Genomic DNA, 27,823 nt, shown 5'->3' with positions numbered 1-27,823 from the left:
GGATGAAATGAGACAAGTTTTGGATATCAAGCTCAGTGAATTCCCTGATGAGATTCTTGCTTTACAGTGTGTGCCTACAGCATTTGCTTTCCTGTGGGGGCAGATTCTTACCTGGATGACCCCACTAAGTTTCAGTGCTAATAACTCTGAGTTTTCAGTTCTGTTCTGTTGGTTTCCCCTTTGGCAACCTTTCATTGCCCCCATTTTAAAAACTTTGGAAACTTTCTTGTATCCACTACAGGGTATCATTTGTCTCTGACATATAAAATTTCCTTCCTATAATGAGCAAGAAGTTTTTAATCTTTATCCCTGTCCACATTCAACTTCCCTTCTTGTCCCTTTCTCAGCCCTTTTGCTTTCTTTGCAAAGTTTTATTCTAAGGCCCTACCTATAACAATTGGACTTTAGCCCTCTCAGTTAATTGCCTTCACATTCAAATAAACTTTTGAATTTCAATAAAAACTTTTGAATTTATGTGAATGGCTAAACGTGTTCTGAGTTTTGCTATTTACAATGGATACTGTAAGTGAATATTTAGTGAAAATAGTTTTTTTTTTAATAGGATTAATGTGTTTACTTTCTTTTTTGTGGTTCAGCTGTTCTAAGCTGTTTTGTAGCGTTAACATAAAGCTTTCTATATTTGCCAGGTTCTAGGTATGTTTGAATAGTTTGGTTTTTGTGGCCCCCTCACCCCACAAAGAGATGAGTGGAGAGAATCTCTTAGGCTCCAAATTTATATATTTGTGGCCCAGATTTGGGGATGAATTGGAGGATGCTTAATGATAGAACTATATAAAGTAGTCTAGTTTGGGAAAGCACTGTTAACTTTTTTGTGTAAGTAGATCTTTTTTTTTTTTTTTTTTTTTTCTGCTTTGGAACAGATAACCTTTTTGTAAATAAATGAAATGCAAATAAAGATGCCAGATTGGGGAAAAGGGACTGATTGGGAGGAGTTATAACACCAGGGTTTGTTTTGTTTTGTTTTTACTATTCTTTTGATGACCTTTTTTGTCTCTGAAACTGGTACTTACTATTTCAGAATAGTTCTTAGAAGACTCCATGGAGAAGCAAGTAACACAATGTCATTTTTAAATATCCCTCTACCCTCCCTCACCCCCATAATTATCATTATCTATTGACCTGTTTAGGAAAATTCAGCTAACTGGACTCTTTTCTGTAGGACAGACCCAATTCCTCTCTTAAGGGTACCAGACAGGAAGGCTATAAAGAAATTTGTAGGGAGTTTACTCTGTAGATTTGACCACTTAAAATCCAGATTTAATTTTCACATTATATTTCAAAACACCTTAAAAATACTGTTAATCGTTTTTGTTGTTAATATTTAAGAGTTTTTGTATGAAAATCATTATTTTGCTTCTATTATTTATTTTCCCACCTTTCCCCAGGCCTTCAAACTCTAATTATTCTGGAATTTTCAAGAAAAAGAATACAAGTTACCTACATAGTTTAAAAAACAAAGTATTTCATAGATAGAAGTATAAAATACTTCTGTCATCCTAGAATTGTTATTAGACCATGTAGGCCTATAAGAGATAGATATGCCAGACTTAAATAATTATTTATATGATGCCTATCTTTCAAAATACAGAATATTTCTTTAAAAAAATTCTTTATCAGGCGATAACTGAAACTGATGCTGCATTCAAAAGCAATGTTTCAAACTGCTTTCACCTTGAAGACAAGTTTTTATTTCTATATCCCAATACCCACAAATAGTATCACTTTAAAAGATGGAAGAGATGCCCAGATCTTTGCTGAGTCAGTGTGGTGCAAAAAATGATAAGAAGGGAGGACTCCAATATTGACCTAAAATATTTTAATCAAGGAATTCCAGGCACTTCTCCCCACCCATATTTTGATGTATAAACTTGTCATCTGTGGTCTTAATTTAGCGGTAAAACTTTGAATATTGCTAAAAATAAAATGCTACAGAAGCTTAAATGCTAATAAAACTTGAGGGCCAGGTATTTTGGGGGTTTGCTTCTGGGGCTAATTAAGCAATAAGGATAGAATTGCTACTTCAGAAAATACTTAAATTTGAGAATAAAGGGAAAATGCCTCTAGAGGATGTTTAAAATAACTTCTTAAAAGCAAGCAAATGAAGATGTACAAATTGCTCTAAGGCCATTGTACTAAATACTAACATTGTGTTTCTCACCCAAGAAGAAATTGCATCAGCACATAATCCACGGAGCACTGTTATTTGGATGGTACTGAGATGAACAATTGTTTTAGTTGTGGCCCAGCTCCCCACTTCCACCCCTCAGCAGCCTGGAACTGTGCGTGTTATAGGAGGTCATGTGACAGTGATCCTTGGTTTTGTTCATTTAGCCTGTCAGAGCAATTTTATGTAGGTGGAAAGAAATGAATGAAATGAATAGAGTGGGTTAGCTGCATCAGCTCTAGTTTATACTGAAGATAATGAATGATAATGTTTCAAGCCCCCAGGAATATCCAGCTTGATAATGCTGGAGAGAAGGTGCTAAAAAGCAACAGTGGCTAATCTGTTCTAAATCTCATTTGGTTATTTAAAAATTTTATCATTGTCTTCATGATAACTTGATTGGCATGGTAATATTTAAATAATATATATTCCTCTTACTGTACCTTCAGTTATAACTTAGTAAAGAGACTAGTCCTTTTCAGTGAACCCTAGTTAATAACAGAAATCTCAGTATGACTTTTCTGAGAAGAAAATAGTTAGAAACTTTACAAAATGTTTAAGATGTTTGTTTCTAGTATAGTAAATGGAACATGAGCTTTGAATCAAATCTTCATTTAATTCTTGGTTCTGCTTTTCATGTGAACTTAAGGGATATATTAATTTTTTTTTCTGAGTCTGTTTATTGTGTAAAAGTCATACTACCTAGTATTTCACAGAGTTTTTCTGAGAATTAATGAGAACAGAATTAAACAACCAGCTAATAAGTAGGAAACACTTGGCAAGTATTTTTAAAACCCCAACTGTCCTTACTGGTCTGTGAGCTTGTTGGTTTTGATCTGTTTTATTATTGTCTTAAAATGTTGGGGTCTGTTGGGGTACCTGGGTGGCTCATTTGGTTAAGTGTACGACTCTTGATTTTGGCTCAGGTCATGATCGTGAGTTTGAGCATCTGGCTCTGCCCAGTCAGCGCAGAGCCTGCTTGGCATTTTCTCTCCCTCTCTCTCTGCCCCTCCCCCGCTCTCTCTCAAAAATAAATAAATAAACATTTAAACAAATTTAGGGGTGCTAAAATAATTTACTTCTGAGATATTTTATGAAATGCTCCTAGATTAAAAAATAGATTTAGTCATAGGTACAAGTTGACAAATTATTGAAAGAAGCACCAAATTACTTGTTTGAGTTTTTTCTTCACTTAGTTGATAGTCTGTACTCATGCAATTACATATTTCTAATTTTAAGTAAGGTTCTCAGACCCCTTAAAATAAATCTTGAATAATTTTCAGGGAGGATAAAAATTACAGGTATTTAAAATAGCCTCTCTTGCAGCAGAGGTGACTTCTAGGCAAAATTAGATAAAAGTTAGTATTTCAGTAGAATTTTAAGACTGTCATTTATTGTGTTCTCAAGGAAAATTGGTTGTAGTTTTTAGGTGAAGAAAAAGTCCCTGAGTTCTTTTTCTCCCCTTCCTTTTTTGTATTTTGTTATAAATAAGTAGTTGGCAACTGTTTAACAATGGGCTTTTACAAATTATTTTTAAAAATCAAATGGCAGCAGCTGTGGTCTTTTTTAGACTTACTGAAATTCAGAGTCAATTTCAACTTCAATTCTTATCTTTCTTTTAAGTCCTAGAAGTTTCTTTTATTCCTGGGAAATGCTAACTGCTTGTTAAGGATATACACGCACTTCTTTCTTTTCTTGGAAAGCACTTTCATGGATTCATTCAACGTATGGCTATTTAGCAAGTTATGCTAGGTTGTCAGATACCAAAGATAGAACACTGAAAAAGCATTTTGTCACTGCTTTTAGAATAAGTCTCAATGCAATATGACTTGTGATTAAGTGATACAAAAGAGGCATATACATAGTTTGTAAAAACATATAAATAAGGAAGGAGGATGATAACCTAGAGTAAGAGACAGGGGAGGTGTCCCTGAGGAAATGAATTGAATTGATCTTTGAAGGATGACTGGGCATTAACTAGGCTAAAAAGGTTGATAGAAGGGCATCCTAGATAGAGGACATGGCACGTATGAAGGACCTGTATGGGAAGGAGCATAACATGTTTGAGAATGCAAAAGGTTAGAGTGATAAGAAATGAGGCTTGAAGAAAGGGCAAGGACCATATTATGTGGGACTTCGTAGGTCACAGTGATTTTTCACCTTTGTCCTAAAGGCTGTAGAAAGTTATTAAACAGTTTAAACAGGATTATGACAGTATTTCATTGAATCTAAAACTGCAGTTGTGTGATGCATTCTAATTTCAGATATGTGAAAAATGGTATTTTTAAAGATTATGTAGGCATACCTTAGAATTGATTTAATTGGCACTAAAAAATTCTGACTGTATATGGCAAAAATGGAATAACAGATTGTATAAGGGTAAGATTAGGTTTGGGAAACAACTTAGTAGGTTATTGCAGGAATTCAGAAGAGATCATGATGGCTTGAAATAGGATAGTGGTGGTAGAGAAAACATAAGTAAATTACTTTGAGTAAGTTTCAGCAGAAAATTTACCCAAGCCTTGTGTACTTTAAAACATTATTGAAAACTTGGAAATACAGATGTGATAAACAGTCTTGAGATTTTAAATATAATTAAAATTTAAGTAAAATAGACTGATCTGTGCTAGTGTCTTTCACATATAGTAACAATTTCTGCCCAGAGTTACGTATCAGTTGAGAGAAAACATCTCACAGTTGAAGGTTCAGTATGTCTTTTAAACTATGTAAGAATTTTGTGAAAGCCCTCTACAGAAAATCAGTCAGACTTAAATTTAATTTCCTATTTGTACAACAGTGACTATATTTACATAATTTATATTTAAGCTATTACTCTTTTTTTTTAATGTTTATTTTTGAGAGAGAGAGTGTGTGAGTGGGGGAGGACCAGAGAGAGAGGGAGACACAGAATCCAAAGCAGGCTCCAGGCTCTGAGCTGTCAGCACAGAGCCAGACGCAGGGCTCAAACTCACGAACTGTGAGATTATGACCGGAGCCGAAGTCAGACGCTTAACCAACTGAGCCACCCAGGTACCCCAAGCTATTACTCTTAAGTAGTACACTCCCTTATCCTGTATAATGTATGTTCCAAATTTCAGCTAAAATGGTCTAGTGTAAGTAGTTTCCAGCAGTTCTGAACTATGGGTGAATAAACAAATTTAAATAAAATATAAGTTTAGATCTCATAGTTCACTGTTATTAAAGTTTGAATCTCCTCACCTCCAATCTATATCCTACGTTTCCAATGTTTACTTTTTACAGATTCTTGTGGTCTTAAGCATTTCAAGTGTTACATGACCAGAACTGTGGGGACTTTCATGCCTGTGATCTCACTTTTAATCCTTAGAGTATCCTGCTGATATGGGTTCTTCTTACATGCCTAACTCTAGCTTGTGCACACTTGTGCACACAGAATTGGGTCTTTTGTGATATGCTCTCAGTATATCCGGTTTTTTCCTCTTTATCATACTGAATAAAAGTAATGCCTGTGCCTCTTACAGTGTAAAGTCTAGAGAGCAGGAACCTTGTCTCTGATGCTCATCATATCCTGTTGTCTGATGACAGGGTACTCAAATATTTGTTAAAATCAAGCAAATGTTTATGAAGATACACTATAATTGCTAAAAACTAAAATGGAGGTTGCATGCTACAGAAGATAAGAATATTTATCAAGACAGTCAAGAAGGTAGACTATATATTGGGGTGTCTAGGTGGCTTAAGCATCCAACTGTTGATTTTGGCTCAGGTCATAATCTCATGGTTTGTAAATTTGAGCCCTACATCGGATTCTGTGCTGACAGTGTGGAGCCTGCTTGGGATTCTATCTCTTCCTCTCTGCTCCTCTCCCGCTTACGCATGCACTCTCTCTCTTTCACAATAAATAAACATTTAAAAAGAAAGTATACTATATGTTAAAACAAATAATGTCAGTTTTAGGTAGAAATCATAATTCATTTGGCTCATGTGTTCTATCTTTTTTTTTTTTTTTAATGTTTTATTTTTGAGAGAGAGAGAGAGAGGGAGGCACAGAATCCAAAGCAGGCTCCAGGTTCTGAGCTGTCAACACAGAGCCCAACACGGGGCTCGAACCCACAAACTGTGAGAGATCATGACCTGAGCCAAAGTTGGGTGTTTAACTGACTGAGCCACCCAGACACCCTGTCATGTGATTACTGTCTTGTAATTGTGTTCAGACTGAATTAACTTCATAGTTTCTTTAAGTTTTCTTATGTATAAGCAATCAAGGGTTTTTCTTCTTTCTGTATAAATTTTCCTTAAATGAGGAATATTTAGGAATGAATGTATGGTAAGGAAGATTTTTAAAAAACATTGGGAAGTTCTATTATAGATCAATAAATAGAAAATAAAACAAGCTGAAAACTCTTCCCACTGTAAAACACTAGATATTTTGAAAATTTTGATCAAAAGCACAATAAAAACCTATCCTTTTAAGTGCATAACTAAGCTTGTAGATATGTAAGGATGATCTCCCAAGATCTAAAAACTAAGAAGAAACAAAAAAGTAGAGTGGGAGAAGTGTGAACTGACACTAGGACTTTTCTGAGACAGTTGCCAGTCTCATTAATAACTAAGGTATGGTTTTACCATCTATCTAATGATAGATGAAGTCTCAAGCCCAAGCAGGTAGTGGAACTGAGATGCAATAAAGTTGTTCCTTGAAGAGCTACACCTTTAATGAAAATATGGACTAGAGAAAAATTAAGTTTCTGAGACATGGAAAACAGAAGGTTCTTCAGGTCAGGTGAAAAAAAGTTTACCCTGAAAATTTATAAACAAGGACATGTATTGACACACATAATAAGATTTGAGTTTGAACTGATTGCATGGAGTTAATGGCCAAGACTAGTAATATTCCTAGGACATTAGGCCTAAACAAACTCTGAACTGATCCACCGATTTACCGGGATACATCCACAACTGGGCATATTCCAAAATATAAATCACAGTTTAAAGTAACCATTTTATGGGCGCCTGGGTGGCTCGGTTGGTTAAGCATCTGACTTCGGCTCAGGTCATGATCTCGCAGTTTGTGAGTTTGCACCCCGCGTCGGGCTCTGTGCTGACAACTCAGAGCCTGGAGCCTGCTTCGGATTCCGTGTCTCCTCCTCTCTCTGCCCCTCCCATGCTCATGCTCTGTCTCTCAATAATAAATAAACGTTAGGGGCGCCTGGGTGGCGCAGTCGGTTAAGCCTCCGACTTCAGCCAGGTCACGATCTCGCGGTCCGTGAGTTCGAGCCCCGCGTCAGGCTCTGGGCCGATGGCTCGGAGCCTGGAGCCTGTTTCCGATTCTGTGTCTCCCTCTCTCTCTGCCCCTCCCCCGTTCATGCTCTGTCTCTCTCTGTCCCAAAAATAAATAAAAAACGTTGAAAAAAAAAAAAAATAAAAATAAATAAACGTTAAAAAAAAAAAAGTTAAAGTAACCATTTTATTCAATATTGTAAGTCACATGAAGAAACAAACCACCACAAGTGAACCAAAACCAATAGGCAAAATCAGAGCCCCAGTAACTCAGATAAAAGTATAATTGAACTGAGCCTTTAAATTATTTTAAAGAATTAAAGGACTAAAAACGGAAATGACAAAAAAACATCAAGTTAGTGTTGGAGTGGGTAGTGAATGACTGATTTAATAAAGACACAAAAAGAGATTCAATAAATCAAAATGCATTACAGTTAAAAACTAAATGGCAAGTGCTACTACTTTCCTCAGTCATCTGGTTTTATATACTTTGACTTTGTCCTTTCACTCACTGTCTGTTCTCTAGAAAAGGAACATTTTAGGAGGATAACCCAGGATCTCTGCTGCCATGGACCTGAGTCTCAGTGGACAGGGTATGACTTGTGGATGATTGCAGCCTTTGGTTGAGAGTGGGAATAGAAGTGATTAAGGACTGTGAAAGGGGATTTTATGGAACTTTGAGAGAGGTCAAGCTTGCAGTGATAATTTAGAGATGGAACAGAAGGAAGGTCTGCAGAAGGTGCTGGGAAAACTTACAGGTTCATGAAGCAGGGAATGAGAATGAAGGTTGTAGAGGTTCATTGCAAATTCAGCTGCCAGTTATCATGTCTCATTCAAAACTCCATGTGTTAGGGTTACCACTGAGTGGGAAGGGACAAATCCTACCCCCAGGCATTGGGCCTGGTGAAGTGGCAGCAGAATTCCTTCCCCACTGAAACTATTAGTTAAGTGCCTAGCCTTCTTGTTCTTTTTTCTCTCCTAGCTTTGTTTATGATGCTAATGAGGAGAGTAGGGACTGGAGTGGTGGCTTGAGTACTTCTGGTGACAGATTGACAACTTTGTTTTATTTTCTTTATGGATGTTTAAATATGTGCCTCTCTTACCTATATACCTAGCCCTCTAAGACTTGTATGGTTAGTTGGAAGTGTTCATATTTTTTGTGTTCATTCATCACTTATTTCTGGATCAGGGACTGAGACCTTGCCACATGTCTTTTGTATCCCTTGCTCCTTTGGACTTTAAAGTTTGATTAATCTAAACAAATTTTTAGGAGGTAATAACCAGTTTAGATCTAGTAGTAGCTTAGGAGTGACTTAGTGAGCAAGATCTCAGAACATTGTCCAGAAGATAAAGAAATGGAAAATGAGAGAGAAGTTAAAAGATAGGAAGAATGGAGTAGGTTACACACAAAAACACAGACACACAGCACATATAAACACATACGTAAATCTTAGAAGAGAAAGGAATAGGAGAAGGCAATATTCAAAGAGATAATAGTTGATAATTTTCCTGACTTGAAGACAAATACTTGAAACTTGTGGCTTAAAAGCACACTCAGCGCCATTATATATACATAAAACTAGATGCCTGGTAGTGGAAGTACAGAACACAATTTAAAAAAAAAAAGTCTTGGGGCACCTGGGTGGCTCAGTTGGTTAAGCATCTGAATTCAGCTCAGGTCATGATCTCACAGTTTGTGGGTTCAAGCCCCACAACAGGTTCTGTGCTGATAGCTCAGAGCCTGGCGCTGCTTCGGATTCTGTGTCTCCCTCTCCCTCTACCCCTCCCTGCTTACACTCTGTCTCTCTCTCTCTCTCAAAAATAAATAAACATTAAAAAAATTTTTTTTAAGGCTTTAGAGCAAGTAGAGAGAAAATACAGATAAATTTACAAAGGAGGACATTTATACTGACAGCTGTAGTAGACAACAGAACACCGCAAAACAGTATCTTGAAAATGCTGAAAGAAAAATAAGCCAACCTAGAATTCTACACCCATCTAAATTATCATTCAAGAGTCGTGATGGAATAAACATTTCAAACAAATTAAGATTACACCACTATTGGAATGTTTACTGAAAGAATTGTGAAAAATGTATTTCCCAAAAGAAGAAAAATAAGCCCAGATAAGGGAATAAGGAGCAAAATGGAAATGTGAATAAAAAGATATGTGGGTATATATAAGTAAACATATACTGTTTAAATAGTAATTATAATGTTGTCTTAAAGAGTAGTAGGATAGTAGGGAACTAAAGTATCAGGCAAAAATAATATATAAGATAATTGATATCAGAGGAGTGATGAGAATAGTACTTTTTATGGTATATAAATTTACAATAAAAATTTTTTTAATATATACTACTTGGGAAAAAGAGTTGTTGGGAGAGCAGATTATCTGTACAATCTCCATGTCGTTACAAGTTCTATGCCTTTAATTAAAATTCTTGATAATAGCCTGATATTTTAGGTGGTTTATGCTGTAATTTCTATATTATAAAAATAAAAGTCTTATTGGAAAAAATAGCTAAGATAATTTAGAAAATAAAATTGAAGAAGGTGTTATAGGAAGTGGTTCTACCAAGAATGAATTATTATTTTTTTTATTTTTTAAGTTTTTTTAAAAAAATGAATTATTTTAAAACTATAACAAGAAAGCGTGATATTAGTGCAGAATAGACAGACCATTGTAATAGAATATAGAATCCAGAAATAGAATTACACTTATATGGAAAGGATGGATTGTTCATCCAATAGTATTGAGTTATTGGTTAATATAGAAAAAAACAGCCAGTCCTTCTTTTATCCAACCAAATAAATTACTCAACAAATAAATTCCCAAGTGTGGCAAACAAAACAAATTTATATTTTAAAAAGGAAAAACATATGGCCTCAGTGTCTAGAAGAATTACTTGAAGACATAAAGCCACAAAGTAAAAGATAAATTGAACTATAGTCAAATAAAAACATTGAAATCAAAAGACTTCATAAGCAAGGTGGAGATACGAAACACAAATTGAGAAAACATATCTGTAACATAAAATTAATAAAGAATTAGTATCCAAATTTATATTGAGAACTTCTACAAAGAAGGAAAGCAACAAATGATATGATTGGACATCTCACAGAAGAAGAATATGAAGTAGCCTGCAAAGAAAACAAAGTTTTTCTCACTTATTTTTGACTCTCAAAATGTAAACTAAACAATAGGATATGAGTTTATACCCATCAAATTGATTAATGTCTGATAATACCAATTGCTGGTGACCGTGTGCAGCAGAAACCTTCATACAATGCTATTAAGAGAGTATATTTGGTACAGTCCCCTTGAAAAACAATTTGTTGATACCTATGAAAATTGAAGGTGCCTATTTCTTATGTATGATTAATTCTAGACATGTATCCTAATAGTATTTTTTTTGTGCCTCAGATCTCCTTTGAAAGCTAGAATAATGTTTTAAGTCTGTATAATAAAATACATAGGATTAAAATGGAAACTGATTATACTGAAATAGTTACAAAAATTTTTAAATATGTGATGTAGTATGCATTATTAGTGCATACTAATAAGAGCAACTGAAAGATCTAATAGCTGTCAATTTCAAAGTAATTTGATGTAAATGGTATTTTGAGATAATCTATAACCACTGTTACATGATATCAAAATATCTAGGGCTATTGGTGACAAAAATCACAAGGATTGCTGAGTGCTCTCAGGTATATATATTCATAATTGATGTATGGGCTTATTTCTGGACTGTCAACACTATTCCTTTGGTCTATACATCTGTCCTTATGCCAGTACCACACTGTTTTGATTGCTGTAGCTTTGTAATAAGAACCTGTGTCCTAGACACACACTTTAATGTATGTCCAGGGAGATTAATACTGTAACACCACTGCAGTATTGAGTAGCAAAAAATGGGGAAGAGTCTAAAGATTAATCAATAGGAGATTATATAAATTGTGATATATTTAGACAGTGAGTAACTGTAACAGTGATAATGAACAAAGCCAAGTTACAGTAATATGGTAGATATCTTGTAGTCTCCTTGTGTATCATCACGGGTGATCTCAATACTGAATGAAAACAAGCTTTCAAAGAAAACATACTCTGTAACATCATTTTATGAACTTTTAACATTTTAACCCAAAGTGTAAATACCCATTTGGGAATGGTATGTCCAAATTCAGGCTAGTGGTTATTAAAGGGTAAGGAATAGTGACGGGGGAAGGACAATCTAGTTACATAGGAGACTTTAATTATATCTAGAATGTTTATTTATGTGATGGACACATTATTGTATGCCTGGAATATTTTGTTAAAATATGTATTGCATGTTTTGATAGAATATTAATATGGCAGAGATAGTTTCAGTTTTAATATATAGAATAATTCAGAGTTTGTTTGTTTGGGATTTTGTCAAGGGAAGATCAACAAATTGTTTTTCCCTAGTTCATTTCAGAGAAGTGAATTAACTTACATAGTGCCAGGTGCTTTAAACATGTGATAAAGCATACCTAGTAGATTAATATATTCATAAAGAAAATTCTGATCAAAGCAAAGACAGAACTAGAATTTATATTTAGATCTTTTTACCTCCAAAATCTCATACCATATTGTTAAGTTGCATATCTAGCAATAAATGACTTATTTTAGAAGTGGTAAGTTAACTGCACCTACAAAATGAGACCATCTCTGAGGCATACATTAACAATAAAGATGCTGAAGTAATCTCAAGCATGACATTATAATCTAGTTTTCTTAAAGATACTTTAGCCTGTTGTCATACTGCTGAAAGGCTAAAGAAATTATTGGTCTTTAGCAACTGTAGTGTTCCTGTTTGAAACAGTATTGATCATCATAATTTAGTACACATTTAGCATTTAAAATTATTTTTGTGTGTTTTTCTATTTGAACTATTTTATTTTTATCCAAGTATAATTAACATATAGTGCTATATTAGTTTCGGGTATGCTGTATGATTCAACAATTATACCTTTCTCAGTACTCATCATGATAGTGTACTCCTAACAGCATTTAAATTTAACTGTGTGACTTCGTGTTTTGTTATTTTAAACCACGTTCTGTTCTGGTTCTTGATTTTAGGATCGAAAATTAACAAAGTCTGAGAGGCAGAGATTTAAAGAAGAGGCAGAAATGTTAAAGGGCCTTCAGCATCCCAATATTGTTCGATTCTATGATTCCTGGGAGTCCACAGTAAAAGGGAAGAAGTGCATTGTTTTGGTGACTGAACTAATGACATCTGGAACACTTAAAACGTAAGTCTATCAATATTATCAAAATTGACCAAGAGGTACGAAAGAACTTGAATTTTCCTATTTTATCAGTCCTGCTTTTGTCACCCAGTGTACCATGGAGGGAACAATCGTTCCAACTGTTATTAGCACATTTTCTTGCCCACAAAGTCCTCTGGTGTATAAAATGATTTGATAATTATTCAGTAGTAATATTAAAAAGAGAAGTTATTACAGAATAAACCTAGTTATTTTAAACCCTGTTGATTTGGGGTTCTAAAATTGAATGGCTAAGGGATTGTGAAATCAAATGGCAAGGTAGCCCTCTAGTGGTTAAAATGAGGTTGAAGCTTATTGAGAGGACTTCTCCATTTATTTTTATCACCTTGTACAGTTTTTGCTGCATCTCTGCAACTATTATGTCAAATGCAAATTGTGCTGTAGCAGTTATCACTAGTTTCATTTGTTATAGTATTAGAAATTAATGCCCAAACAGCTAGACTCATCATTTCTTTCAGGAAAACAGGTCAAATGCAGAAATTTCTTGTTCCCTATTACAGAGTTTTAAAGAGTTGGAGTTTAGCCTTTGGGAATCACAGGTGTTTTCCTCACTCAGAGAGGAAAGTACAAACGACCCTTGAACAGCATGGAAATTAGGGGTACTCACCCTCCATGTAGTTGAAAATCTGAGTATAACTTTTGAATCCTCCAAACAATTACTTAATGGCCTACTGTTCCAGCCTACTGGAAGCCTTACTGATAACATAAACAGTTGATTAACACATATTCATATATGATATGTATTATTTACTATATTCTTTTTTTTTTTTAATGTTTATTTTTGAGAGAGAGCACAAGCAGGGGAGGGACAGAGAGAGAAGGGGACAGAGGATCCAAAGTGGGCTCCATGCTGACAGCCCAGTGTGGGGCTCGAACTCATGAACTGTGAAATTGTGACCTGGACCGAAGTCAGACGCCTAACTAACTGAGCCACCCAGGCACCCCTTATTTACTGTATTCTTATAATAAAATAAGCTAGAGAAAATAAAATTATGAGAAAATACATTTACAGTGCTATACTGTAAAAATCTGCATATAAGTAGACCTGCAATGTTCAAACCTATATTATTCAAGGGTAAACTGTAGTATAAATTATATGGTTTAAATTTTTTTATTGTGAAGGAATTGGATTTTTTTTAAGTATCTTTTTTTGTTTGTTTAAGTTTATTTATCTTGAGAGAGAGAGAGAGAGAGAGAGAGAGAGAGAAAGCCAGGCAGGGGCAGAGAGAAGAGAATCCCAAGCAACCTCCATGCTGTCAGTGCACAGAGCCCGAAGCGGGGCTCAAACTCATAAACCATGAGATCATGACCTGAGCTGAAACCAAGAGTTGGACACTTAACTGACTGAGCCACCCAGGTGCCCCAGATACAGATTTTTTTTAATTGTCTCTTTAGTATGTATTAATTTCTGACTACTTTTCTTTAGTTAATACTACTGAACTGATTCATCACAGGTCTTTGAAACATAGTTTTATATTTCCTGAATGTAGTCACTTGCATGTGTTCTTGGATGCTTAAGATTAACACACTGAAAAGCCAACAAATTATTTCCCCCTAGCAAATTCTAGTTTCCACACCCAGCTTCTCAAGTATTTATGGCAACATCTTTACCCTAGTCATCCAAGCTTCTTGTTATCCAGATGTCTTTTTCTTTCACTAGACTGTGCTCCCTAGCACTATGCTTTAAACTTGGTAAGTATTTGAATGAATTGAGGGAAATTGTGTGGTAGTAGTAGTTTGTGTGTATATCTTCATCTTGAGATTCTTTTCACCAGTTTGGACATATTAATGGACTGTCAGTAGTCTGTCAGGCATATCCTACAGGAGTACTCTATAACAGTTTATTTGTTTTAAAAAGTTTATTGAAAGGCTTTGGGTAACATAGACTAAGCTTCTTTGGAATTCCACTCCCACCCCCACCCCCACCCCCACCCCCACCCCCACCATCAACAAACTAAAATGTGGAATATAATAAAAGCTTTTTCAGTACATACCCAAGTTTTTAAAGAAAGAAAGAGTGACCTCCAGATGAAAGGACAAGTGGAGGTAACTAAAGACCTAAACAGTAACCAATGTTTTGGCAGTCTGTTGGGTTTTCACATCATATATAGGGCTTGAGTTTTGGATACCAAGAGTTTTATTGTCCATGCCAGGACAAAAGGCCTTAGAACTCAGCAGAGAGGGGAACTTGAACTTAGCCTGTGTCAAAACCTGAATTATTAATAAAAAGGGAGAACTCTTCACCCCAGCCAGTGAAAGCTACAAGGAATTTTGCCCCTCTGCCCAGCACTTAGGATAAGAGGGGGAGTCCCTATGAAAAAAACCAGAAATCTCAGGTCATGTGTAGATGGCTCTATAATATAAATGTAGACTACCAGCTTGGTGCAGGGATCACAAATCAAGGAATGAAGATTCTAATTGGTCCAGAATCCAATGAAAACTCCGAGGGACATTTTCAGCATTTCATTGGTCATTATGTACGTGGATAAAACAGTCCCCAGTGAAGGTGACCTCACAAATTACAAGTCACACACAGTAATATGATGATCAGATACAACTGGAAAATAACATTGGAATCAAAGATGCTATTGACAACTCTGAAAGTGAATACAAAATAAGCTTATAAGTACAAAAAGATGTCACTAAAGGTATATGTAAGTATATACAAGTATATAAAGTGATAAAAGGAGAGAAACCATGATTAGAAACCATAGTGAAGGAATATAACTACATCAAAAAAGTTCAGGCAGGGGCACCTGGTTGGCTCTGTCAGTAGAGCACGCAACTCTTAATCTCTTGGGATTATGAATTTGAGTCCCATGTTGGGCATAGAGATTACTTTAAAAAAAAAGAAAGAAAGAAAGAAAAGAAAGTTCAGGCATAATTAGAAAAGATCCAAAGACTTCTAGAAATAAGAATAAATCATTGGAATGCCTGGGTAGCTTAGTTGGTTGAGTGTCCAACTCTTGAATTCAGCCCAGGTTATGATCTCATACTTCATGGGTTCGAGCCCTGTGTCAGGCTCTGTGCTGACAGCACAGAGGCTGCTTGGGGTTCTCTTTTTTTTAAGTTTATTCTTTAGTTTTGAGGTGGGGGGGGGGGGGAGAATGAGCAGGGGAGGAGCAGAGAGAGCAGGAGAGAGAGAATATCCCAAGCAGGCTCATGCTCCACTGTGAGCCTGATGCACTGCTTGATCCCAAAACCCTGGGATCATGGCCTGAGCCAAAATCAAGAGTCGGATGCTTAACCAGCTGAGCCATCCAGGCATGCCCCCCCATCTTAATCATTTTTAAATGTACAGTTCAGTAATGTTAAGTACATTCACATTGCTGTGCAGCCATTCTCCAGCACTCTTCAAACCTGCAAAACTAAAACCCATTAACATGATTACCCATTACCCATTACTCCAGCCCTTGGCAACCACTGACTGCTTTCTGTCTCTGGTTTTATCTGATCAAGATATTTCATATAAATGGAATCATAAAATAACGGGGTCTTTTGTGTTTGGCTTCTTTAACTTAGCATAATGTTTTCAAGGTTCGTGATGTAGCATGTATCAGTATTTTATTCCTTTTTATGACTACATAACATTTTGTTTCATGGATATACCACAAATTTGTTAATCCATTTGATCCATTTCCACCTTTGGCTATCGTGAATAATACTGCTATAAAACATGTGTGTATAAGTTTTTGAGTATATGTTTTCATTTCTTTTGGGTGTATGACTACAAGTGGAATTGCTGAGTCATGGTAATTCTATGTTTAATTTTTTAAGGAACGATCAAACTATTTTTCACAGCAGCTGAACTGTTTCACATTCCCACCAACAATGTATAAGAGTTTCAGTTTCTCCATATCCTTGCCAACACTTGTGTTTTGTATGTTTGTATGTATGTATGTATGTATGTATGTATATATGTATTTTCATAGCCATCCTACCAGGTGTGACATGGTATCTCATTGAGCATCTTGTCATGTGCATGTTGGCTATTTATCTTTGGACAAATATCTATTCAAGTCCTTTGCCCATTAAAAATTTTTTTTTTTTATTGTTGAGTTGTAAGAGTTCTTTATTCTGTAAGCTAAACCTTTCTCAGTACATGATTTGCAAATATTGTCTCCCATTCTATAGGTTATATTTTTACTTCCTTGATAATGTCCTGTGATATACAAAGTTAATGTTGATGAAGTCCAACTTACTTGTTTTTTCTTGTTTGTACTTTTGGTGTTCTATCTAAGAATCTGTTGCCAAAACCAGGGTCATGCAGATTTATCCCTAAGTTTTCTTCTAAAACTTCTACAGGTTTGTCTCTTATATTTAGGTTGTAGTTTTAATTTTAAGTAAATTTTTGTGTGCAGTGTGGGATCCAACTTAATTCTATTGCACAGGGATGTCCAGTTATCTAGCACTATTTTGTTGAAGAGACTGTTCTTTCCCTATTGAATGGCCTTGTACTCCTGTCAAAAATCCTTGAACTATAGATCTATGGGTTTATTTCTGGACTCTTGATGCTATTCTTTTGGTCTACATATCTGTCCCTATAACAGTATCACACTGTTTTGATTACTGTAGCTTTTGTAATATGTTTTCAAATTCAGAAGTGTGAGTTCTCCAATTTTGTTCCACTTTTTCAATATTGTTTTGGCTATTTGGGACCCCTTGCAATTCCATGTGAACTTGAGAATTATTTTTCCATTTCTGCAAAAAGGCTGATAGAATTTTGATTGTCAAATACAGTTATAGATACGTTGAATCTGTAGGCCACTTTGGGTAGTATTGTCATTAACTATATTAAGTTTTCCAACCCATGAACATGAGATATTTTTACATTTTATTTAGTTTTTCAATGGTTTTTTCTAGTTTCCAATGTTTAAGTCCTTTGCTTTGTTGGTTAAATTTATGCCTAGGTATTTTATTCTTTTGGATGCTGTTGCAAATGAAATTATTTTTTTAATTTCCTGTGTAGGTCGTTAATTGTTGGTATATAGAACACAACTCATTTGTGCATGTTGATCTTGCACTCTTGCAACTTTGATGAATTCTGTTATTAACTCTAGTTGTGTGGGTTGGGGGCGAGAGTATGTGTGTTCGTTCTTTGGGATTTCCTATATATAGGATGTTGGCATCTATAAATAATAGTTTTACTTCCCTTCTAATTTGAATACTTTTATTTCTTTATCTTGCTTAATTGCTCTGGCTAGAATTTCTAGTACAATGTTGAGTAACAGTGGTTATCCTTGTCTTATTCCTAATCTTACTGGGAAAGCTTTCAGTGTTTCACCATTAAGTACGATATAAGCTTTGGGTTTTTCATAATTGTTCTGTCATGTTTTCTCCTTATTCCTAGTCTGAGTATTTTTATCATAGAAAGATACTGGATTTTGTCTAATGCTTTTTCTGCATAAGTTGAGATGATCATAGTTTTTTTTTTCCCCTTTGTTCTATTAATGAAGTATATCATGCTGACTGATTTTTTTCTAAAATTGAGAGATACTTCCATTTCATGGATAAATTGCACATGGATAAATTCCATGTGGTCATGGTGTATAATCCTTTTACTGTGCTGTTGGATTCAGTTAGGTAATGTTTTCTTGATGACTTTTGCATCTATATTCATAAGAGATATTGGCATGTAGTTTTCTTGTGGTGTCTTTGCTATCAGGGCTGTACTGGCCTCATTGAATGACTTAAGTGTTTCCTCCTTTTCTACTTTTTGGAAGAGTTTGAGAAGGATTAGCCTTTTTCCTTTAAATGTTTGGTAGAATTCAACAATGAAACCATGTAGTCCTGGACTTTCCTTTGTTGGGAGGTTTCTTGAGGGAATGTTCCATGTGTTCTTGAGAAGAATATATATTCAACTGTTGTTGGGTGTCATGTTCCACATATTTCTGTTATGTCTAGGTGGTTTATAGTGTTGTTCAAGTCCTTTACTGCCTTAATGGTCTTCTGTCTAGATACTTTACCTGTTTTTGAAAGTAGGCTATTGAAGTCTCCAACTATTGCTATAGAACTGTGTACTCCTCCTTTCAGTTCTGTCTATATTTGCTTGGTGTATTTAGGAGCTCTGTTTGTGTATTATGTTTATAATTGTTCTAATCTTCTTGAGAAATTGACCTTTTATCAATATATAATATTCTTTATCTCCTGTATCAGTTTTTTATTTTGTCTATTTTATCTGATACTAACATTGCCACCTCACTCTTTTGGTTACTGTTTGCATGGAATATCTTTTTCTGTCCTTTCATTTTCTGGGTGGGTCTTTGAATCTAAAGTGAGTCTGTTGAGACAGCATATGGTTGAATCGTGTATCTCCATTGTGCCATCTCTGTCTTTTGATTAGAAAATTCAGTCCATTTATACTTGAAGGAATTAGTGATAAGGAAGCAATTTTGCTAATTTTTTGGTATATTTTAATACCTTTTTTGTTCCTTGTCTCTGTTGCTGTTTTTATTAATTGATTTTTTTTTTTTATTGTACCATTTTAATACTCTTCTCATTTCCTTTGTACGTGTTTTTTAGATATTTTCTGGTGGTTACCTTAGGAATTACAATGAACACCACAAACAGTCTTGTTTGAAATGTTACCAACTTAGCTTCAGTAGCTTCAGAATCTTTGCTCCTATTATACAGCTTTGCACCTCTTTTGTGTTTTTGTAGATTTTGCAAAGATGCAAATTGCATCTTTATTCATTGTGTTCCCATTAATTCAGATTTATAATTAGTGATTTATGTGTTCGCCTTTTAAATCATGTAGGAAATGAACAAAGGAGTTACAAACCAAAAATATGTTAATACTGGTTTTTATATTTAGCGATGTATTTACCTTTACCAGAGATTTTATTTCTTCCTAAAGCTTCAAGTTACTGTCCAGTGCCCTTTTGTTTTAGCCTCAAGAACTTGCTTTGCATTTCCTGTAGAGCAGGTGTTCTCACAACAGGCACCTCAGCTTTTATTTATCTGGGCATGTCTTAATATTGCCTTCATTTTTGAAGGATACTTGTGCTAGATACAAAATTCTTGGTTGATGGTTGGAAAACCCCTTTCAGCACTTTAAATATGTCATTCCTCTGCTTTCTAGCCTCCATAGTTTCTGCTGATAAGTTGGCTGATAGTCTTGTTGAGGATCTCTTGATCATGATGAGTTGCTTCTCTCTTGCTTTCAAGATTCTCTCTGTCTTTGACTTTCAGCAGCTTGAGTGTAATATATCAGTGTGAATCTCTGTATCCTTCATGGAGTTTGTTGAGCTTCTTAGATAGGTAGAATCATGTCTTTTAGCAAATTTAGAAAGTGTGTGGCCATTATTTTATCAAATACTCTTCTCCTTTCTTATTTGGGTCTCCAATTATGCATGTTGATCAGCTTGGTGGTATCCCACAGGACTCTTAGGCTCTATTGAGTTTTCTTTGTTTTTCTTTTCTTTCTGCTCCTCAGACTACATAATTTCAATTGACATATTTTCAGGTTTGCATGTTCTTTCTTCTGCTTGTTCTATCTGTTGTTGAAACCTTTTAGTGAATTTTTCATTTCAGTTATTTCATTTTTCAGACTTCTGCTTGGGTCTTTTTAATAATGTCTTTATTGGTATTCTCTGTTGAGCTAAAATTTCCTGTACTCTAGTATTTAGCAGCCATTGTTCTTAGTATTTAGTCTTCCAATTTTTTAGGATGGATACCATAATTAACCCTATTTAACCATGAGTTAGTTGTCAGTTCATATTAAATAATTCAGCTTTGAAAAGCTGATTAGGAGCTATGGTTATGAGGGCAGGACTTTTCAACTGCTAGGCTTTTCTTCAAGGTGATTGGGCATGCGTCAGCCATAATGAAGGACTTGGAGATTCTGTTATCAGGGAGAGCCTTTATTCAGTCAGTCAGTCAGTCAGTCAATCTTCTGCACTGATGGTATTTGGTTGTCACTTTTTTCCTATTGGTTAAGGTGGTACTTAACTAATATCCCTAGCTTTAGCACCACTTCTCATTGTCATATTTAGCTTTTCTGGGTTTAGAAATGTCCCGTTTATAGTTGTATGGGCAAATTGGATCTATTCTTGTCCACAATCTTCCCTTTCAAATAGTGCTGTGGTAATCATGTGTATACCTATGTCCTTATTTATTTCTGTAGAAAGGTTTCTAAAAACAAAAAGTGACTTAAAGTACAGTAAAACCTTGGATTGTGAGTAACTTGTTCTGCGAGTGTTCTGCAAGACGAGCAAACATTTCTAATAAATTTTAACTTGAGAAGCAACTGATGTCTTGTAATACGAGTTGTATGTGATGCTTGATCACAACTGAGCCAGTGGTTCTTGAAGTTAGCTTTAATATACAAGTGCTTTGGGCTACAAGCATGTTTCCAGAACAAAATATACTCACAAACCAAGGTTTTACTGTGTATGTGTAGTTTTATTTTAATTATATGTATATGTTGATTGAATTAAATGTAAAAAGAAAACTTAATAGTCTCTACTAGAAGTGGAAGTGACTTGGTTATTAACATTGTCTGAAATGTATGCTATATCGAAGGTTTTAAAATCCAGAATGTTTAAAAAAAATTTTAATGTTTATTTTTTAAAGAGAGAGCGAGAGAGAGAACGAGAGATGGCACTAGTGGGGGAGGGGTAGAGAGAGAGGGAGACACAGAATCTGAAGCAGGCTCCAGGCTCCACGCTGTCAATACAAAGCCTGACGTGGGACTCAAACTCACCAACCTCAAGATCATGACCTAAGCCGAAGTTGGATGTTCAGCCAACTGAGCCACCCAGGCATCCCTAAAATCCAGTATGTTTAAAATTGAACTTCATGAAAATTAAAAATTTCTGTACATTGATATTATCGATAGAGTAAAAAGAGAATTCACAGAATGGAAGAAGATATTTGCAAATCATTTAACTCAAAAGGGATTAATGTCTAGAATATACAGAGAATTCTTAAAACTCGACAACATTAAACACAGCAAACAATCCTATTCAAAAATGGGCAAAGAAAAAAAATGGGCAAAGGACCTGGATAGACATTCCACTAAAAAAGATATACAAATTGGCCAAGAAACACATGAAAAAGATGCCCACCACGACTAGTTATTAGGGAAACACAAATCCAAATCACAATGAGATACCACCTGATTCATACCTGTTAGAATGGCTAGTATCAAAAAGACAAAACAAGTGTTGGCAAGAATGTGGAGAAAAGGGAACAATTGTGCATTGTTGGTAGACATATAAATTGATGTAGCCATTATGGAAAACAGTATGGGGTTCCTCAGAAATTTAAAAATAGAACTACCATATGATCCAGCAGTTTGACTTCTGGGTATTTATCTGAAGAAAATGAAGACACTAATTTGAAAAGATATATGTACCCCGTGCTCATAACAGCTTTATTTACAGCAGCCAAGCCATGGAAGTAACCTAAGTGTCCATCAGTGGAGGAATGAATAAAGAAGTGGTGGTGTGTGTGTATGCATGTATATACACAATCTGTATATACAATAGATTATTATATTATTCATCCATAAAAAAGAAATTTTGACATTGTGGATGGACTTGGAAAGCATTATGCTAAGTTAAAGAAGTCAGATAAAGACAAATACTGTATGATCTCACTTCTATGTGAATCTAAGAAAAATGAAAAATAAAATACCCAACAACAAAAACCAAACTCATAAATACAGAGAACAGATTGGTGATTGCCATAGGTGCAAGGATGGAAGTGGAATGTGTATAATGGGTGACGGTGGTCAAAAGGTACAAGCTTTTAGTTATAAAATAAGTTTTGGGGGGGGGGCGCCTGGGTGACTCAGTCGGTTAAGCGTCCGACTTCGGCTCAGGTCACGATCTCGCAGTCCGTGAGTTTGAGCCCTGCGTCGGGCTCTGTGCTGACTGCTCAGAGCCTGGAGCCTGTTTCACATTCTGTGTCTCCCTCTCTCTCTGACCCTCCCCCGTTCATGCTCTGTCTCTCTCTGTCTCAAAAATAAATAAACGTTAAAAAAAAAAATAAGTTTTGGGGATGTAATGTACAGCATAGTGACTATAGTTAATAATGCTCTATTATATATTTGAAAGTTGCTAAGAGAGTAAATCTTAAAAGTTCTCATCATAAGAAAAAATATCTGTGTGGTGATAGATGTTAACTAGACTTATCGTGGTGACCATTTTGCAGTATATACCAATCGTCTTGAAATCAATCATTATGTTGTACATCTGAGATAAATATAATGTTATATGTCAATAATATTTCTACTTAATTACCATAAGATCTAACACTTTCACTTGTGGGTTTATACCTAAAAGAATGAAAGCAGAGTCTCAAAGAGATATTTGTATACTCATATTTATAGCAGCATTATTCACAGTAGCTAAAAGGTAAAAGCAGCCCAAGGGTCCATTAAGGAAAGAATGGATAATCAAAATGTGGTATATATGTACAGTGGAATATTTTTTAGCCTTAAATGGTAAGGAAGTTCTAACATATGCTGTAATACAAGTGAACCTTGAGGGCGTTGTGTGAAGTGAAATAAGCCAGTCACAAAAAGTCACATACAAATATACTGTTTGATTTCACTTTATGAGTTACCTAGAGTAGTCAAATTCATAGAAACAGAAAGTGGAATGATAGTTGCCAGAGCCCAAATGGAGAAGGTTTTTGGGAATTACTGTTTAATGGGTATAAAGTTTCAGTTTTTAAGATGAAAAGAGTTCTGGAGATAGATGGTGGTGATGATTTTCTATTAGTATGAATTACTTAGTATCACTGTAAAATGGTAAATATTGGGGTGTCTGGGTGGCTCAGTCAGTTGAGTGTCTGACTCTTGATTTCTTCTCAGGTCATGATCCAGGGTCACGGGATCTGCACTGAGTGTGGAGCCTGCTTAAGATACTCTCTCTTGGGGCACCTGGGTGGTTCAGTCAGTTGGGCATTGGCTCAGGTCACGGTCTCATGGTTTGTGGGTTCAAGCCTCGGGTCGGGCTCTGTGCTGACAGCCCAGAGCCTGGAGCCTGCTTCGGATTCTGTGTTTCCCTCTCTCTCTGTCCCTCCCCTGCTTGCACTCTGTGTCTGTCTGTCTGTCTGTCTGTCTGAAAAATAAATAAAAATTAAAAAAAAAAAAAGATACTCTCCCTCTTAAGGGAGCCTAGGTAGCTCAGTCAGTTAAGCATCTGACTTCAGCTCTGGTCATGATCTTGCTGTTGGTGAGTTCCAGCCCTGCATCAGCCTCTGTTCTAACAGCTCAGAGCCTGGCTCTGGCTTCAGATTCTTTGTCTCCCTCTATCTCTGCCCCCCCTCTCAAAAAAGAAACATTTAATAAATATTTTTAAAAAAAGATATTCTCTGTCCCTCTGCCCCTTTCCCCGACTCGCACGTGCATTCTCTCTCAAATAATTAATTAGTTAAATGGTATATATTATGTGCATTTTATCTTAACAAAATGGGAAATCCACTGTGTTGAATTTTCTCAAAAACTTGATACATAGGAAAAGAAATTTTTTTCTAATTTTTTTTTCAAATGTTTACTTATTTTTGAGAGACAGAGTGCACGGGGGAGGGCCAGAGAGAGAGGGAGACAGAGGATCTGAAGTGGGAAGTGGCCACTGCGCTGACAGCATAGAGCCGGATGCAGGGCTTATACTGAGGAACCGTGAGATCATGACCTGAGCCGCAGTCGGTCACTAAACCGACTGAGTCACCCAGGCTCCCTTGAAAAAGAAATTTTTAAAGAGCAATGTCCTTCATGAATATCAATGCAAAGATAATAATATAATAGCAAATTATATTATAAAATAAATAATAGCAAATTGGATCCACCAATCCAATATATCAGAATCAAAGAGGGTATCACAAAGTTGGTTTAACATTGAATTAATCAATGTTATTCACCACATTAACAGAATAAAGGAGAAAATTCATATGATCATTTCAAAATATGTGTAAAAGTATTTGACAATTCAGTATCTATTTGTGGCTGAAAACTCTTATTCAAACTAGGAATAGTGGGGAACTTCTTCAAACTGAGAAACAACTTCCACCAAAAAGCCTATAGCTAATGTTGAGCTTAACTGTTTCCCGTGAGATGAGGAACAAAGCAAGAATGCTTTTTTTAACCACTTACATTCACTGTGGTTTTAGAGGCCCACCCACTGCAATAAAGCATAAATATAGGGAAAACTAGTATTACGGGCATAAAGATTGGAAAGGAAGAAATAATACCATTGCCCTTGATTGCAGATTATGTAATTGTTTACATAGAAAATTCCAGTGATTCTAAACAAATTTTTTTTTTTTTTTAAATTTTTTTTCAACGTTTTTTATTTATTTTGGGACAGAGAGAGACAGAGCATGAACGGGGAAGGGTCAGAGAGAGAGGGAGACACAGAATCGGAAACAGGCTCCAGGCTCCGAGCCATCAGCCCAGAGCCTGATGCGGGGCTCGAACTCACGGACCGCGAGATCGTGACCTGGCTGAAGTCGGACGCTTAACCGACTGCGCCACCCAGGCGCCCCCTTTTTTTTTTTTTTTTTTTTTTTTTTTAATTTTTTTTTCATAAACAAATTTAATGAAGTTAAGAGATACAAGGTTACGATATAGTTACCTGTTATATTTTATATAATTGATCATTTTATAAATGATACAGACTCAACTTATCCCCAAAATTTTATTAAACAATTTTTCAGTTATACAGAAAAGTTGAAAGAATTACACAATGAACACACATATTCACTCCCTAGATTCTGTAGTTTATTAACTTGCCGTATTTACTTTACCACATATGTCCTTCTGATTATTCCCCTATCTTAATTTTGTTCATTCCAAAATAAGTTGTTGCATCAGTAATATTTCACATGTAAACACTTAAGTGCTCATTTCATTAGAGTTCTCATACTGTATTTATATGCTTTGTTTTTCCTTACAGTGAAATTTAAGTACAGTGAAAAGTGTAACAGTGGTATCATTCTGTGAGTTTTGACAAAAGCATTTACTCATGCAGTAAAAACTATTAAGTTATAGAACATTCTTATTATCTTAGTAAGTGCTCTTATGGCTCTTCCTAGGTAGCCCTTCCTCACCCTTCAGAGGTAACTATGTTTCAATATTTGTTTAAACTATAAAACCAACTTTCACCATTAGTTTTCTTTGATTACCTCATCCAAGTGAAGTAGAATTTCATTTTAGTTCCTGTATTAGCTTTTTAGTTAAAACCTGTATGTGTGTGTGTGTGTGTGTGTGTGTGTGTGTGTGTGTGTGTGTGTTTTAAAACAGTTGCTGTGGAGATTGTGTTTATATCTGTAACTTTTCACAATAAACTTTGGGTTGATACTGTACAATTTCATGTAAAGTAAAGGAACCTTACACAGATAAAGTTTCAATTATCCCTAATACTTGTTTTTTATGCTATATAATTTTTATGTATGCTACATTCACATATTCTATAGAACCTATAATACAGTGTTATAAATTGTCCTTTAATTAGCCATACGTATTTTAAAGATAGCATGAGGCTAATGTAATATTTTATATCTTCATACTTTTCCTGAATATTTTCAGAAAAAAAGCCAATCCAGAAACTTTATCTTTCCCTCAGTGAGTAGCATCAGAAATCTCTGTTCCATTCGTTTAGCCATTAGCTGGGCTGCTTTGAATCTGCTGCTCCACATATACGTATTTCAGAGGTCAACCAGAGATTTGGGCAGAATGAATATGCAGGATTTGGGGCTTCTCTTCAGTATCACACTTCTCTGTCCTGTCCACTGGAACTCTCTGTGGTGATGAAAATGTTTTATATCTGTACTATCCAAATGGTAACCACTTGACACATGTGGCTGTTGAGCACTTGAAATGTGGCTAGTGCAGCTGAAAAATAGAATTTTTAATTTTACTTAATTTATATTTAAGTATATTCACATTTATTTAGTGAATACTATATTGAGCAGACTATCATGATAGAAAGTTCTGTTGGATAGCACTGTTCTAGCTGCTATGGTCATCTTGAACTCTGTCCTCCATTCCTCAGCTAATAAGGCTGTAGGCTTTTATTTAGATTTGAGCTGACCTACAGAATCAGGCAGGAGCCTTTCCTCAGCTGAGGAGATTTAGAAAATAGGAAACTCAAGCAGTGCTTTCTTTTTTCCCTAATATGAACTCCCTTCCAATTTATGCCAGATTTTGATTGCTCTCCAGAGCCTTGAGGTAGTTGTTTTTTGTATATTTTTACTACAGTTTATAATTATATCTGTATCTAGTAAGAATTATTCCACCATTTACCAGAAGTCAAACTCTATCCCTTAACTTTTATTTTTTATTTTTATATCTGTTTATTTTTCTACCTCTTAACTTTTAAGTTATTTTAGTAGTGACCCAACTTTAAGGAATTCATTTTTTTGTGCTTTGTTATTAGAATTCATTTACCAACCACTTATTATCATCCTTTCCCCTTTAACTTTGCTAAAAGTATCACTAACCTTTAAGGTTACTGAATCTTAATATTGTAAATTTGATACTCCCATCTCAGATATGTTAGAATTTAATGGAATTCTTCAAAGCAGCAACCTCGTATCATTGATAACCTGTTTGGTATACTTTGCCTTCTCTAGGTATCTGAAAAGGTTTAAGGTGATGAAGATTAAAGTTCTAAGAAGCTGGTGCCGTCAGATCCTAAAAGGACTTCAGTTTCTTCATACCCGAACTCCGCCTATTATTCACCGAGATCTTAAGTGTGACAACATCTTTATCACTGGCCCTACAGGCTCAGTCAAGATTGGAGACCTAGGTCTGGCAACCCTGAAGCGGGCTTCTTTTGCCAAGAGTGTGATAGGTATGTTTCAGGTGTAGCTTGCATCCTAGCTGGGTTTCTGATATTCCTTTTATTTAGAAACTTGACCCTCTCAGAGCTTTTATTATGTGAAATAAACTTTCAGAAATCCATAGCTTGAACTCAGGAAGTGATCGTTTCTACTTATGAGATGTGGAGTTCTCTGTATGCTTCTAGAATCATCTTGAAGACTAACGATGTTTTGTAAAATTATGTGAAGTAATGTGAACTTTGTTGATAAAACCTTATGTAACTATCAATCT

At 35.4% G+C, this 27,823-nt stretch overlaps 1 protein-coding gene across 21 annotated transcripts in view; it reads left to right on the top strand.

Moving 5' to 3' along the window:
- The window catches only part of WNK1 (WNK lysine deficient protein kinase 1), a 161,886-nt gene that overhangs the window by 59,163 nt on the left and 74,900 nt on the right, over nucleotides 1–27,823 (top strand). For all 21 annotated transcript variants that reach the window (XM_060658778.3, XM_060658784.3, XM_078450197.2 and 18 more), the window contains exons 2-3: nucleotides 12,551–12,723; nucleotides 27,343–27,563. In XM_060658778.3, the coding sequence (XP_060514761.2) occupies nucleotides 12,551–12,723; nucleotides 27,343–27,563 (394 nt within the window). The remainder of the gene's footprint in view (nucleotides 1–12,550; nucleotides 12,724–27,342; nucleotides 27,564–27,823) is intronic.

The sequence above is a fragment of the Panthera onca genome, chromosome B4 (genome assembly GCF_046562875.1).
Source record: "Panthera onca isolate mPanOnc1 chromosome B4, mPanOnc1 haplotype 2, whole genome shotgun sequence".
Taxonomy (NCBI): domain Eukaryota; kingdom Metazoa; phylum Chordata; class Mammalia; order Carnivora; family Felidae; genus Panthera; species Panthera onca.
Note: the sequence above shows the minus strand (reverse complement) of the source record. Positions and strands in the feature narration are given on the sequence as shown.